We start from the raw sequence: 16,261 nt of genomic DNA, 5'->3' as shown, positions 1-16,261 counted from the left end.
TAACAGCAATATGTAAGTGTGCTAAGCATTTAAGACGTCCCCTGTAATCACCTTGTATAAATCTATTCTCCGTTTCTTCAGTAAGTCTTTTTTTTTTGTACAAAGTAATTCACCAAACACATACAAATTAAAATCAACTGAGCTGGATTGAAATGTGCTATTATTTTGGGAGACTGCGAGGTAATCAAAATACTACATCTCTAAAGCCATTACTGTTATCCTTTAACGGACTGCTTTATCTACATTTAAATGATCAGCTTTATATAGTTCTTGTACAGTAGTTTTTGATTACAACTTAAACAAAAATAATAATAAAAAGCTTAATTAATTTATGTATGTTGATGTTCTAAAGTCATCAGTATGCTTATGTATAAATGTGGGTGAGGCATGGAGATCATTGCACCACACAATGACATTAGAGAATCTTTGTTTAGACACGTTGAATTCATTCAGTTGATTGTGTGTGCATGTGTTCACAGATGAGTTGGAAGTATGGTGGCTCTAGACGTCTCCTTCATGGCTTTGGACTCATCTTCCACATGTTCCTGCAGATTAATCTGAGGTGTTGATCAGCAGCACCATAGCTGAGCAACAATCTCCACTTAACACAAACTAGGGAACAGCGTCAGCCTAACCAGCAGCCTCAAATGAAAAGCCACAATAATATATTACGTTTTAATACTTTAAAATTCTGATAAATTGATTGTTTAATAAATTGCCACAATTAGGAAAGCAAATTTACAGTAAATGAGAGGAATAGTAAGCATGTGAAAATGCAAATCCGACTGCCCAGAAACCAGGAAGTCCTTAATAAATTCCTTTAGAATGTAGAAAACCAAGACTTTTGCTACTTTGTTTTTCCTTAAAAGAGGTTTGGCTGGCACTTCCAAAAATGTGCTAGGATTCCAGGTGATGGCTTTGATTCTTGGTTTCGTTCACAGATTACATTACGTTAGCATTCCTTTGTTGGCGTGTATGTCTCAAGCGATGTCATATTACCGTGATGAGTTGCATTGTTGTGATTGTTTTTCAGAATGTTCCTTAAGGCACTGAAGGAAGCAAATGCAGTTCCTCACATGACAGAAGGCTGCCATGTCATTAGATTACCACACCTTGTCCGCAACGGCATTTAGGACTGAAGGCTTGGAAATGTGTCTCTTCCAAGGATCCAGCCATCTTTGTAAGTTTGTTTGTGTTTGTTTGCTTTTTTTCGTCACAATCACCAGGAATACTGCAAGTACTTGAAATTCATTGCACCTGTTTTACAGACAGGGGAAGAAATATCAAAAATTAAGAACATGAAGAAATGGTACATTTTCAGAGCGTTTGGAACATTATAACATTTTCGAAGCACATACATGGTAAAAGTACATGCAACAATGACATGCAAGTCCATTAATCTGATGTTCCATCTTAAATTACATCAAATTTGAATCAAATATGAATATGAAACTGTTTGAGGATTGTTTGTTTTGAATACCTATTTTTCACAGGCGCAAATAAACACTTCATGCCTGACAGAGTACTGTTTAATTTGGGGAAATAATTAAGTTCTCTCTTCTTTTTATGTATCCATGCCCAAACTTTTACCCAATTTACTTGCAGAAATTCTTTGTTGCTGTAATAACACACAAACCACCACCAAATACAACAAACACACACACACACACACACACAAAAAGACACAGAGCACAGCACATAATATGACATGGGACAGGACTATGAGTCATACCCCTAGATCTTAACGCTCTCTGTTCCATACACATTGTAGCCTTCTCGGTATGTGGCAAAGTTCTGAGTGTTTGTTGGGGGAGCTGGCTTAAAGTTTTGGGCATTCTTTTCGAGTTTCAGCCTTTTGGACTCTGCTCGTGACTTGTAACAGAACTCTATTAGAGCCACCATCATGGCCAACCCCAGCCCTCCAACCAGAATATAGAAGACTCCGGCTACATTGCTCAGGCTGAGTGCACTTGTCTTGTCCTAAGAAAGGTGAAGAACATAGTTAGTATTTCTCGGCAGTGGAGGAGGCGCTCTGTTGAAAGCATTGAGCAAAATGATAACTAAATCAGAATAGCTGCAACCTAGAGGATTCTGTCAAGGGTCTCTAATTCAAACACCACACAAGGACTGCTAGCCCCTGAGGGTAGAAACTATGGGCCATCATCTGTGCATCCTCCTTGAGTCAATGTTCCCACTACTACCTTTGGCTAATTACGTTTCCTCCACAGGCGGCAGAACATTTGGAGGAGTGAGAATCACAGCACATGGCCTGAGGCTCTAGCTGCTCGATTAAGGTTGACTTTTGATAGGTGTCTGGCTCTTTTGCAGTGGTCAGGCGTTGTGAGAAACCCCTGGCCAGCGCGGTCAGACAAGCTCTCCCAAAGAGGCCAGTCAACGGAAGGTGTTCAGTAGCACACTGTTCTGTTGGTGAATGTAGAGGTCACGCTAAGCTACGCTAACCAATGGCTTCTTCATTTTAAGGAAGCTGGTCAGTAACTTTCAGGTCAAAATAACTCTAGTAAGCCCTGACTGAACCTATGTAGATTGGTATGGTTGTGTTGTACTGGCTAAACAAATCTACACATTCAAATTAATATTTTGACATATTTACTCAAAAAGGGGTTATTTTAAAAGCCGAGTCAAACCATTCTGCTGCTGTTTACTTCCCAAACTTATTGATTAAAAATTTGTTCATAAGAGTTTTACTATTTGCAGTTTAACCCTATGAGTTCTGGACTGCATCTACGGGCTACTTGGAATTCTCTTTCTGCAACATTTTTCATCTGTAAATAACCTCAGAGGGTTAATAAACAAGTGTATTATATTCTTTAGCTTCATGTAGAGTGCAAACAAAATGTTGACACTGTGACACTCCTGTTTCCTAGAAGACCAGTGGAATGGAAGCACCATGATGCCATGGCTCCTAACAGGCTCCTTAGAAGCAGCATGTCACACTGGAAAATTTTGTTTGTTGTTCACACCACATGAGGAAAAAGAATCTAATAGACATATTTCCATGCAAATAAGTAACAACGCTAATAAATCAAAATTTTAATTAAAAGTTTGGTAAATAAAAAACAGCAGCACAATGGTTATTATGTCATGAATATCAAGTGTAAAATTAGCAAAAATAACACTTGTGTATAATAATAATTCAATTTTTTGTCATTAGCACTCTATAAACTCCCCACATGTGCTATAGCCGATTTATCATTAATAGAAATGTATGTATCATAATGGTGCTTTATTAAAAAGTATGGCAGCACATACAGTGGTAAAATGTAATTGTAATTTTTGCTTTCAAAAAAATATACTATTTCCAAGTGGGGGTATTGTGCAACTATTTTTGCCACTCAATGTTTGTCTAATTAGAGTGGCAATACAAAAAAATGTAATTAACTGTACTTTTACATCAGAAAAAATTAAGAAGGATAGATATCTGAATTGTGCTTTTTTTTCTTTGCATATGAACAATACGTCAAAATGCAATTTTGGAATCAGTACAAAAGACCTGCAGCGACTGACCTTACTTCCAGAGTCCTTGGTTCCACATTCACCCTTATCGTACCACCATTTGTTTTTCAGCTTGGCTAAGATGCCTTGTTCACTGAGTTTCAATACTGCAAGGTTTACAGGAGTTCTTCACGTGGGAAATAACATAAATAACATTATATTATGTTATTTTATGTTATTCAAGTCTTAGCTACTTCATACTTTACAAAGCGATAAAGCAGGGCTCCTGGCCATTTCAACATCACAAACTGCAGGCAAACTAGCTATTACCTTCTATTCACCATAGCTAAGCTAATGTGCCAGGGCCTACCCATATCGCTTTGAGTAATCGGCATACACTGTTAACAGGAACAGGCAGGTACTGAAGACAACCTGCAAATCTATAAAAGCAAAGGAAATGCATTTGTGGGTGTCACAGGTAACCATATGACCTCCGACGAGTGATCTAACAGGAACCCTCTACTGACTGACAGACAAGCAAAGAAAAGAAACACCAGTTCTATTTTGCTGAGGAGAGTTGTACTTTTTTAGGGGAGGAGGGAGGGGAAAGGGGGGAGGGGGGGTCACTGCATATACAATGATGTTAAGCTAGCATCATAGCATACTTCTCCTGTAAGAGGATACTGCCTGTCTGAAGTGACAGGTGGAATATCTTTTTCAGTAATCCTGACAGATTACTAAGATCTAAGACAAATGTTACTGACAGATCTAAGCCAAATGTTCTGTAAATAATGTGTCTGCTGATGAAAAGGTTCAGACCAGAATGCTTTACGAATAAGATAAGCTACTTTGTAAAGAATACACTCTTCTCTTCTAATGTCGCTATCACTTTATGTCTGCTCCAGGAATTTATTCTTGTAAATGATTTTATTTACAAGGAATTGTGCCCTGTTTCAAGTGTCAGCAAAGAAATTGTGAGGCGGCAAATTAGACGGTAAATCTTTCTGGATACGTATGGATCTGCTGGCTGAAAATTGCCTTCCCCCTCCTCAATGGCCACTTGCTCTACGTGGTTTAACTTAATTTCTTTGTTTTTGCCCGGGGAGACATTGATTAACAATGTAATTATCCTTTAAGTGTTAAGTGTGAGTGGAGTGAGAGGAACCATCTGGAGGAGGGAAGCAGGCTGCCTAAAGGCAAAGTGAAGAGAGAGGGGGCTTTGGAGTTGAGAGGCTGTTTTTTTCTCACACACAGGTAGCTTGGCAAAAAGCTGTTTTTTTCCTCTCTTTGTCTCTTCCCTTCTTTAGCTCGTAGCCCCCACACAACACACAGAGCTGGCTTTGTTTTTTTTTTTGTTTTGTTTTGGCTGGGTCCAGAAGAGCCGCCGCAACCTGAAAGCACCAGGCTCATGTACAGGCTGCCCACGGACTGCGCACAGAGGCCAAGGTAGGCTTGATCTCACTGCGAAACTAGGAGGGGGAAAAAACAACAACAGAGAGAGAGGGAGAGGGGGAGAGAGAGAGAGAGAGAGAGAGAAAGAGAGAGCTGGAACAGAGCATGTGATTATGAAAGCCCACAAAACCTTCACCCTGTCTGCCGGCTGCCGGGTGCTACCCCCTCGGTCAGCCTCTGCGTCGGAGGGGAGAGGGAAAAGGAAGAGCTACATGCTGAGTGCACTGTTGGCTAGGGTAGGAATATGCCCAGACCCCATTTTCAGGATGAAATTAGGCCTTTGTGTGCAGTCGTTTCATAATGTATTTATTTACTTGTTTATTTTCTCTTTAGCCATGACTGACTTGTTGGGAACCTGTGCAAAAATAAAGTTTTATGGCTCCGCAGAGCGGCATGTTATTGAGCATTCTGCCATAAGGAGTGGAGGTAAAATGTGCGAGCTATTTGTGATCCATCAATGAAGATCAATAAAATTGAATCGCTGATGCCTTCTGTGACTGACTGACCAATCAAAGCTCATGAGTTATGTTGATTGGTTACATGTTGTACATTTGAGATTTAATGAGGGTGCTGCACCAGGAAATATATTGATGCTCCTGACTGTGCACCAGATAGATGACATTGACAATACTATTCTATTCTACACTGCCAAGTCTCTCTATATATTATACCTTCCATAATATAATATAATATAATTTATTGTAATATAATATAAATTGATATACAGGTATTGCAAAAATCAATGGACAAAATAGGCATCAGCATCAATATGCTGAAAGAATGGGTTCCTTTGTTTCCCAAACACTTCAGCTACGTGTATGTTTCTTTGACTGTGAAGACACTGCTGTTGACCTCTCTCTCTGCTAATGTTTGGCCTGCACTCCCATTTTCATCCTGGAAATGTGAGGTCCCACATGTGTGAGGATGGGTGCTGTGGAGCTCTGGGAAAAAGAAGAAAACTGAGAGAACTTACCACAACTGTCCTACAAAAAAAGTAAAAAAATAAAGACAGCATTCCTCTCGACATTGCTCTTACTTGATTATACTCAAGTGATCGAATGGAAACTTCTTAAAGTTCCACAGACATGGCCATTGAAGATGCCATTTTAATATGATTTTCCCTCACCAACTGCAGGTGCCAGGTAACACATACAGTGCTATCAGAGGAAATTCCCCTTACATTGACATTATTTCAACAGGGCTTTTTTCCCTCCTGATTGGTGTGGAATCTAATCAAGGACTTTGATTTTTCACACTGATGAATGGGTAGTTTAATTGACGGCCAGTGGCAGCCGCTTGGATTAGAATTCTCACGTTTTCCTGCAATGCTTAGTCCCCTCAAGACTCCGCTGTTCGCCTCGCCTGACTGGACTGCCGCGGCCCGGCCGCTCTGCACGCGCCTCACTCCGAGGAGCAGTCCAAGGCCTCGTTACGTGGCGAGCCAGTCTCCGGAAAACTCCAGGACTGAGGCTGTCTAAAACCAATCTGCACCTTAAGCATTTGGCTGCTCCCCCCCCCCCCCCCCAAAAAAAAAACCCTTCCCATTTCTCCTGTCTTTACAAATTTAACTAAGAAATATATTTGCGGAATATACGTTTCCTTCTGCAGTATTTGAAATTCTGATGATTTCCTCCATTACCTGTCCTGCTTTGGAGCTGCGATACTCGGCTGTGGCCCTTTGAGCCGGGGGAAAGCCCTAGACAGTGTGGTTTGTCTTACTGGTGAAGTCTTGTTCCATCAGTGTTCAGCTCCCCTGCAGAAGGTAAAGGAAGCGCTAACGCCGTGTCTCCCTTTGCCTCTCTGCAGGGCAGCCACTGCTCATTCACCTGACAGCTCCCTCTCTCTCATTTCCAGCTGAATGCTCAGCATTTGCCCCAGAAATTGAGGTGGTCTCTCTCTCTCACTCACTCCCTCTCTCCCTCTCTCTTTCTCACTCCCTTTCTCTCCTAAGCCACGCTACTTCTCATTAGAGCTGATGCAACAGCATTTGCTACAATCTCCTCAGGCAGACAAAATCTCACTGGTCCTTTTCTCCCTCCGTTAGCCGAGTCAGGGTTCTTGGTTGGATCTTAAATGGGTAGATATGCAATAAGCACGCTCTCAAAACGCCGCCTTGGGCGGCAGGCGTGGGCCTTGGTATTCAGTTCAGACATAACAGCCTTGCCGATTACTCTGCACTATGGTACCCGATTTTGGTGACATTGAGGCTGACCTTGGAGTCACCTCCCCCGCTGCCGCACTCTCCCTTGTCGTACCACCATTTGTTTTTCAATTTGTCCAAGAGGCCTTGCTCATTCAGTTTTAAAACTGCCAGGTTAACAGCATTTCTTGAAACGATAAAACATAACTTGTAAGAAAATGCACAGGTCCGTGAGAAATCTAATGCATAGTGATAGTAGTAGTAATCATAATAGTAGCGATAGTAGATAGTGCTAATACTACTACTAATAGTGCTTATTATTGTAATCATCATAATAATCAGTAATCAGAATGGTTATTGAAAGAGCACGAAAGGACAATTTGGTAAAGAATTTTAACGAATATTATGGAGATAAGAAAGGCTTAGAGCAAAGAAAGTGTTAAATATTAAAGGTGGCATGGAGGGTTACGTTGCTTAAAACTGAAGTGTGCGGGATGGGGACACTCGTCATTGAGAAGAAAAGTAACAACAACAAACACCATGCAATTAACATTCGTCACAAGTGACAGCGCAGCTTTTACAAGCTAAATTGAAAAACCGTTGAACTGTTAAATTAAAAGTGACAACACAACAGTCAGGAAGGACAGCACACAAGACAGGAGGAAGGATGGAAAGAAGAGAGAGAAGAGAACAGTGAGAGAGACACAGGACGTGGAATGGGTTTTAACTCTGACACTAAGAAGTTAGACTGATGTCATAGAGAAATAATAACACACAAACACAGAGAAGGAGAAAACCATAAAGAGAATAAGATTCAATCATGATATCAAGGCACAGTTAAAAGCATCATACCGTTACCTCTCCGTGGTCACTCACAAACAAAAAGAAGAAAAAGAAGAGGAAGAAGAAGAAGAGGAAGAAGATGAAAGAAAGAAGATAATAGAGCAGAGAGGGATGGGAAAGTAGAGGAGGAAGAGAAAAAAGAACAGCAGGAAGAGGAGGAAGAGAGAGTAGAAAGAAGGACAGAAGGAAGAAGAAAGATGACAACACGAGACATCAGGGTAGGTGGAATACTATAACAACATGGAGAATATTGTTATATTATTCCACCTACCTTAATGCTGAGCCTTTGGGGGTCGCCACCCCATAGCCCTTAGAGTCGAGGTTTCCGCCCACTTTCATGGTGTCGCAGGGCTTCCGCTGCTCAATGTACTCGTTCATGGTGGATTCGAGAAGAAAGGCGAACTTGCCCTTCGACTTTCGTACCCGCGCCACCCCATCAGGTGTTGTCTTGGCAAAGACAGAGGGCTCAGCAGATTTCATGTATGACCACATTTTCTCATACACTGCTATTTTAGAGCGCTGCATGGAGGAAAGAGGGGGACAAAGAGAAAGAGAGAGAGAGAGAGAGAGAGAGAGAGAAAGGCTATTATATATCATGCAGACAGGCTTGTTTTCAAAGTGCATTCAGCTGGAGGACAAAGTGGACAAGTGTCATCTTATAATTGTGACTGCTTGAGTAATATGACACGGTGTCTGCTTGTTTTTTTTTCCCCGAGAAATATTTAGAGATTTACACAAAACGATAGCAAATTGTATTGAATGCCCACAAAAAATGTGACGAGCAGCTGAAAGGTTACATCTCCACTGCTTGAGAATTGTCTACATTTCAATAATCTAGAATTTACAAATTTATGCTTATTTACTTAGTATAACTATAATACACTTTTTTTCGAAAACCCCAATTAAATTCTCCTCTATGAAGTTAACCATGCTTGATAATTACACTAAACCATTGAGAGTAATGTTTCAGCATAATGTGCTCGTGAGTGAAAGAAATGAAGAGGAGGTAGGCTACACAGGAGACAAAAAATGTAATGAGGTGATAAAGAGGTGGTAATAAGGTAAACTCCGAACATAACAATGGGCATTGTACAACCATTAGGTTTCTGCTTGGGCATTAACAGCAGTACTAACACAGCAATGTCTTACTCATTTCTGCAACGTAATGGCCGTAAGTGAAGCTATAAGCTGTAAGCTAGGAGGGAATCTGCTTCTGGGGCGAACACGGCACCAAGACAGGGTGGAATTCTCAGTCGTATTAATTTGATTTGGTCCGACGCTGCAGCAGAATGGTGAGTGGGGGCTTAGGGGAGGCACGGGGAAGGCTGCCAATAGAGCCCAGCTTTAGACAAGCTGTTGGCGTGGCAACATAAATTAGAAACGCCTGTGTGGCGGCGGCAGGGGAGCCGTCACCCATCACCCCGGCCACCACGCCAAGGACACTTGGGACTGCATCAGGAAGAGATGCTCCCAAATCAACTGTGACTGTTCCCTTGGATTGGGCAGAAAGAGTTATAAAGTTACGTCCCTCTACACAGACACACAGACACACTCAAACTCAGACATACACACACACACACACACACACACACACACACACACACACACACACATACACACACACACACACACACAATGGGGAATGCGGGCATGACGCATCACCAACAAACTATGAATTTCAAATGAGCTGGCCCTTCTAGTCGAATGGCTTGATAGGGCATTTCAAAGAGGTCTCTAAAAGGAGAGAGAGAACGAGTGCGAGACAAGAGAAAAAGACAGATAGAGAGACAGAGACCGGGAGAAAAGACGGATAGAGAGACAGAGACCGGGAGAAAAGACGGATAGAGAGACAGAGACCGGGAGAAAAGCGAGAGAGACTTTGCATAATTTGCACCTCACTGTGAGTCATGACATGAATAGTAAAGAGCAGAGGTTACACTCACTGTCTCACCGCATAATCTGAAATGGACTATATCTGCCATTTTTTATTCAAAGCCTCCTTTAACAGAAAGAATGTGCTGTAATTATTATGAGTCAGCCCGCAGTATTGTGCTTGGCTGTGGTTGGCCCGTGTCCACAATTCTTCCGTACTTTAAAGAGGAACAAAGTATCCCCTAATATACACTACTTAAAACTGAGACTACTCAGAGTATTATGAACACTGCATCATGTTTAACAAAACAGATCCATTATCCTTGACATAACTGACAATGTGCACTCCATTAAATTATTTCGAACCATCCATCATGAGCCAAGGGGTCAGTCTGAAAAGACAAAAAGGACGCGAGCGAGCAGTATCAATCAAGCGGTAAACAAGACAAATGCCGAGCTGATGCCTATAATTCATGGGATATTTAAAAGAAATAGGTGGAAAATTCCACCGCGGATGCCAGCGGAGCTCAGATGCTGGAGCTGACGTTTGCAAAATGTTGGAAGGACGCTAGCTGGAGGACGACGTCCCCGTGGTGCCAGGGATATCTGGAGCTTGTGAGGCAGCCTAACGCAGCATTCCCCCCAAAATCCACAGGGATGTTTACAAAGGAGATGGGGGTAAAAAAAAAAAAAAGAATCTGGCATTGATTAGTGCAGGCTGAGACAGTGCTGCCTGCAGCTTTATGAAGTCAATTCATCAATATCAGAGTGGGGCGAGTGCAACGGCAACCTAAAGAAGCCTCATCAGTGGCTGGACCGAGAACGGCAATGAAAAAAAGGAAAACACCGAGAGGGGGTGGGGAGACTTGGATGTGGAATGAGACTCGTTGAGAGCGTCTCAATGAGAGCGTCTTTCTCAATGTGATCGTCCACATCCATTAGGCAGCCATTTAAAAAAAAAACTTGATTAGAAGCCATGAATCAAACAGGGCCATCGTTTGTTGGAGTAAATTACACAACGTTACCAAGCAAGGCCTACTGTGCTAATGATACCCCCTTTACTCCACCTAAACACCCAGAAGACACACAGTGTTTAGCTGTGTTTTCTAAGCCTTTCCGAGACGGTGTCTCTGGGAGCCTTGCGGTCAGTGTTTACTTTCGAAAGCTTTGTCCTCTCATTCCAGCACAAACGGAGATTTTTCAGGGGATTGTGGGTAGGCCTGATAACAAGTCCTCAGATGGAGAGAGGGGATGTCAGCGTGACAGATCGTCCAGCGTCGACCGAGACCACAGACAGAGGGTCCGTGAGGGCTGTCTGGGCGAGCGAGAGAGGGGCAGTCCAGATGGGATCTCCACTGGCCTCACATGCACCCCCCCTCTTAGCGCTGACAACCCAACGCTATGCTATGCTATGCAATTCCCTCAGCCCAGTGGAGGTCGTTTTGCCAACCTCCCCAGTGGGACGCTGGTATGCACACACACACACACACACACACACACACACACACACACACACACACACACACACAGACTTTCCACTCTTTTTGAGTGTGACGGTAAAGACATTGAAGTGACAGTGGGCAAACTTCTAGCTGCTTTTTTGTCTGGTCAGGGGGAGGAAATGGCAGCACTACTGCCTGAGACAGACAGGCAGCGGGTAGCAGGAACATGGTGGGTTAACTGAGCCCCTCAGCCAGGCTACACTAGGGATGTAACGATTACCGGTATAATGGTAAACCGCGATAAAAATGTTGACGATAACAATTACCGTTTTCTTTTGAAATATCATAATTATCACGGTTGATTACCACGGTGTGGAAACCGTGTGTTTAATCCTTCCCAGCTTCATCCAAGCCTGCCTTAGACATACAGTAGGCCTGGTACAATGAAACAAAACTGGTACCCTACTGATTCTGTTGTCTAATTGATGGTTTCAACTGCGATATGGATTAGGCTCAGGGTAGGAATTTCACGGTGGCCACGACGGCCATGGCCGTCGTAGCCCCTTGCGTTGGCCGTGAGGCCCCTTTAAAAATCAGAGGTTTACAGGCCACGGTGCCCTTGGTGCCCCCTTCTTTCAATATTCTGCTTTGCGTCCTACTAATAGCGATTTTTATTTAGCCTGTGGCCTGTCAAAATAATCTTAGCATTCACAGCGCAAATTAATTTAGTCTTTTAAGCAGTGGAGAAAGTAACAGCGCAAGAAAGAAAGTGCGTCCAAATTCACCCATTCTCAGTTGAACTACTCGCGAAGTAGCCTATTCATCACACAGACATCACAAGTATCACATGAAAGAGCTTTTTCTCAGCTTTTAAACGATGTTAGCCGATAATTGCTGTGTTGAACGGTTCGCGAGAAAAGTTAATAATATTATTCAATTTAATCATACATTCTACTGAAGGTTTTGCGTCCCATGATCTCCCTACCCATTCATCTCGGTGGAATACTTTACGAACCCTTCTTTTAACACATGACAAACCATATATCAGAATAAACAGGAGACCTTACCGAACACAAAGGTGTAAAGCAGTCCCCTGTACAGTTAGCCGTTCCAGAGTAATCCAGTTTTGAATTTGCAGTAAAGTTCGACATACATGGATGTCTCCAAATTTGGGCTTTAAGTTTTACAATGTGTTTAAATTGTTCTACATCGCCTAGATATTGGTAAATCAGAGGACAGCTGACTAAGAGTTTGTGAAAGTAGCCTTAATGATCACAAAATGCTAAGCATGCATCTAGGCTATTTGAGTTTCTTAAAGCTGAGCTGTGCTTAAATTGTTCAATACATGATTTAAAATAAATGTTATATATAGCCTAGATATCTGTAAATATTAGATGGTCAGATGATTTACAGTTCTATGTAATATGTCATGTTTTCATTTCATGTTTTTGTAATGTTTCATACAGTGATGCAGGTCTACTGCAGTGAATAGGCTAAATACAACTTTGATCATTTTTATAGTCTACTACTGTATAATTAACTTTGGCCTTGGTGCCCTGACATGTGGCCTTTGTGCCCCCCACCAAATATGCCCAACTGAAGGCCAAGTGGCCTTGCCCCCAGAATGGTGAAATTCCAAGCCTGATTAGGCTACTCCTGATTTTAAAAGGCGGAACATTTTCACCCCAAAATGTGCACTGTATCATTTAGCCACTCTGCGTCTTTTTATGTTCGCGTCCACATGAAATCCATTCCACTCACGTTATCAGGAGAACAGAGTAGCCTAAAGTTTTATTTTGAACACTTATTTTGGTCTCACTCATTGGATCCAAATAACAGAAATAGCAAACTCCAAGTCATGGTAGGGTAAGTTAAGCTATAAGCACATAGCCAATTAAACATGAAAAAGTGAACGGGACACATTTTGAAACTATTTTGAAACTATTTCAGCTTGTGTACCGTGATAATACCGAAAACCATGATAATTTTGGTCACTATAACCGTGAGGTTAAATTTTCATACCGTTACATCCCTAGGCTACACACAAGCCACCCAGCACCTGCAGGCAACCCAGCTTGTCTCACTATCTCCGAAGTCTAAAGGTCAATAAGAGTGCCTGCCGCTAACACTGCACCACTAACACTGCATACCAAGCTCATAGGGCACATGCACTGGAGAGAAGCGGACTGCCATCTTGGGTATTGTAAAGTGACCTCATACAAGGGGCATTTCATACCGCAAAGAGCTTCATACTGCAGCCATGGTAACATAAAATTATATCAAATTCAAAATGGCCGTGGATGAATCCTTCATCCCCCAAAGCAAAGCCTAACAGATCTGCGCACCATTCTGTGTTAAAGTCAACACTCTGTAGAAACTGCACTGCAAATGTTTACTTTCTGCGTGGCATAAAACGCATGACTGCTTTGAAACAGGCGGGGGAAGAGATGAAAATCTTTGGGTTGTTGTGAAGACAGGCTGGCAGTACAACAGTGGAGCGTTCCAAATAAACATAAATACAAACACATAAATCTACGAGCCATCTGCTCACATATATTTTCTCACTGCATTATTTTGTGAAGTCAACTACTATAACACGGTGTTTGGAGTGCTAACCATGTTTGTGCTGTCTGCTGCGAAGGAGAGAACTCAGAGGAAAAGAAACGCAAGGGTAAAAAAAGAAGTCCAAAGTCATTGGCCTGCTCAACATTAATACCCTGATAATCTGTATTGATTGGGAGTTAGTCAACCTTTTTGTGGGCGCTGCCCAAATAGCCTTCCTCCCAAACAGGCGAGGAGTTTCTCCGGTGGCATTGCAGGCTTCTTTCATCATGCTCGCTCCCTCCCCTCTCAGCCTCTGGGCCCCGCCGCTCGAAAGCGTCCGTAAAACATTACAGAGCTTGAAATGTGCTGCCTCTACCTGTATCGCAGCCGCGCAGAGTGGGGAAAGTTAGGGCTCTAGAGGTTTACATTGTCATTGATGTGCATATGCCTGGAATACTAAATGACGGGCTTTGAGTCGCAGTGCTTGAAGCCAATAACTTGGGCTCCGTCTTTCATGCTGTAGTTCTGTCTTTCTGTTCTTGCTTAACAACCCCCCCCCCCCCCACACACACACACACATCACTGTGGTTTCAGTTCATCTGGTGTGTCACATAGGCCTCTGAAGGGACCCGGTCCCATTTGAAGGTTATGTCTTGTTTTAGACTAGCTCGTCACTGCTTTTGTCAGGTTCCTCCCTTTCTGCGAAAAGGCTCTAATCTCAGTTGTGAGAGAGCTGACCCTTTCAGCGGTAGCACACGGAAATAATTCACAAGGGAGACAGCCATTTCCGGACATCCTCGACGCTCCGTTTTATTTATCGACCTGTTAACATTACCCTCTTTTCCCCTCTTTTACAGCCATCATCTTCACGCATTTCATTTTTGAATCTTTTCCATTTTTTATTCTAAAAAAAGACTCTATGGGGGTCCAAAAAAAAAAAAAGCTGACATTACATTCTCTTTTATCGGTGCCGCATACTGGTTTATATAATGTATAAGTTATAGTGTCCCTATACCGTAATTGTTCAGTTGTGAAATTGATTTTCACGCTCAGGGAGGTGAAAGAGATCCTGCATCAAGGTTCCTGATGTTCACTCTCTACCTGTTATGCTATGCATAGGGGGGAGACCAGGGCCCAGGAATAATACATAAGCTGTGGGAGCAAATGTGGCTTTCCTTCCACCCACATTTGCCATTCATTATTGTAAAGCCCCTGAATTATGCAAGGAACATGAAAGGTGGTTTGATGGTCACACATCTCTCTCTAAAAAATATGGATCAAATATGTAAGACCATGCCCACCATTATGAAGTATTTAAACTCTTTGGTATGGTTTTAAAAACCCATTACATTGTGCACAGCTTGTACTATAAAAAGGAACTTGGATACATTCAGTCAAGTCAAAAGCCTGGCTACGTAGCACAGTGGCAGCTGTGGGTTGTGTAGGTACAGTGGCCATAATTCGAACAGACCTATACAATCATAAGCAGAGACTGTGGCGAAGCAGACTATTTTCTAAGGCTCTTTTATTAGTATGGATGTGGTGTGTGCAATGCTGCCGTGCTACGGCTGCCGCTGGTGCCGGGGGAAAGCCTGGCGGAGTCTGCAATCCCGCGTCGGTTTACAGGGTGCTCCATGGGAGTCTCTACACCAGCTGGCGCCTTTTATTGGAGGGACAGATGCAGGCGCCTTGAGGGGCTATCGATCAGAGATAAAGTCCTTCTTCCTCCCTCCCCACCGAGAACACGCCTGCATCTATCAAGCATTTTTGTGTGTGTGTGCCTTCTTTTTTTTTAATGCTAGTGGTGCTAGACTGATGATTGTCAGCCTGAAGAGGTAAAGAGCTTCGGTCGCAAACGGCCACCTTTCCCTGCTAAAGGCGTGGCGCCCGCTGTGCAGGGGACGAACGAGCGGGCTGGCACTCACTGGCCAAATGAGGACAGATTAGGGTCTACCTTGGCTGCCCAGCGGCGCTGGAACATGACAAGTAGAGAGACACCCGGAGGTGGACGAGTGAGTTATGTCCGCTCCAGAGCCCACCCGGGGGGGTCGGGTCACTCCCAGGAGCTGCCACTTGTAAATTACAGTAAGGCATTAGGACAGCTGAGGGCTCCCAACATGGCTGGATTTATGAGGCGAGCGAAGCAGGGATAAGAGCAGACACAGAGACCATCTAGGATATGAAGCGTCGTTTCACAGCATCTGATCTTTATGAAAATGTGCTCCAGTTCCTCTTGGCGTATGTGATTCAGCTTACTCAGGGGAGTTTGCGTTGGCAGTTTTTTTCCCCTCCATAATATGCTTGGCCACGGAGTGGCCCGCTGTTCTCGGGGAGGTTAACTATCTAACCTCAGGAAGGTGTTTAATGACCATTCTGAGGGCTCCAACGCCGGGGCCTCTGGGTGCACCGGTATGGGATTCACTTCCTCCCGAGCGTGGCGGGCAAATGAGAAAAATGGACTGGAATCTCCCGTTGTGCGTTCCAGGGTGGTGCACCCTGGGTAGTTCCTGTTGTT

The 16,261-nt window shown here is 43.1% G+C and overlaps 1 protein-coding gene across 2 annotated transcripts in view; it reads right to left on the bottom strand.

Annotated features, from left to right (window-relative positions):
- Positions 1-1,734: 1,734 nt before the first annotated feature.
- The window catches only part of gria3b (glutamate receptor, ionotropic, AMPA 3b), an 86,543-nt gene continuing 72,016 nt past the window's right edge, over positions 1,735-16,261 (bottom strand). The window contains exons 13-15 of one of the 2 annotated variants that reach the window (XM_076292346.1): positions 8,160-8,407; positions 7,118-7,232; positions 1,735-1,980 (exon numbers count right to left, since the gene is read on the bottom strand). In XM_076292346.1, coding sequence (XP_076148461.1) covers positions 1,735-1,980; positions 7,118-7,232; positions 8,160-8,407 — 609 coding nt within the window. Of the gene's footprint in view, positions 1,981-3,525; positions 3,641-7,117; positions 7,233-8,159; positions 8,408-16,261 lie in introns of both variants that reach the window. The other variant, XM_076292348.1, reaches the window with a different exon arrangement.

Source organism: Alosa pseudoharengus, unplaced genomic scaffold (genome assembly GCF_046254945.1).
Source record: "Alosa pseudoharengus isolate Yale_2024_CS ecotype anadromous, Long Island Sound unplaced genomic scaffold, YU_APseudo_1.1 YU_APseudo_1.1_scf_19, whole genome shotgun sequence".
NCBI lineage: Eukaryota > Metazoa > Chordata > Actinopteri > Clupeiformes > Clupeidae > Alosa > Alosa pseudoharengus.
Note: the sequence above shows the minus strand (reverse complement) of the source record. Positions and strands in the feature narration are given on the sequence as shown.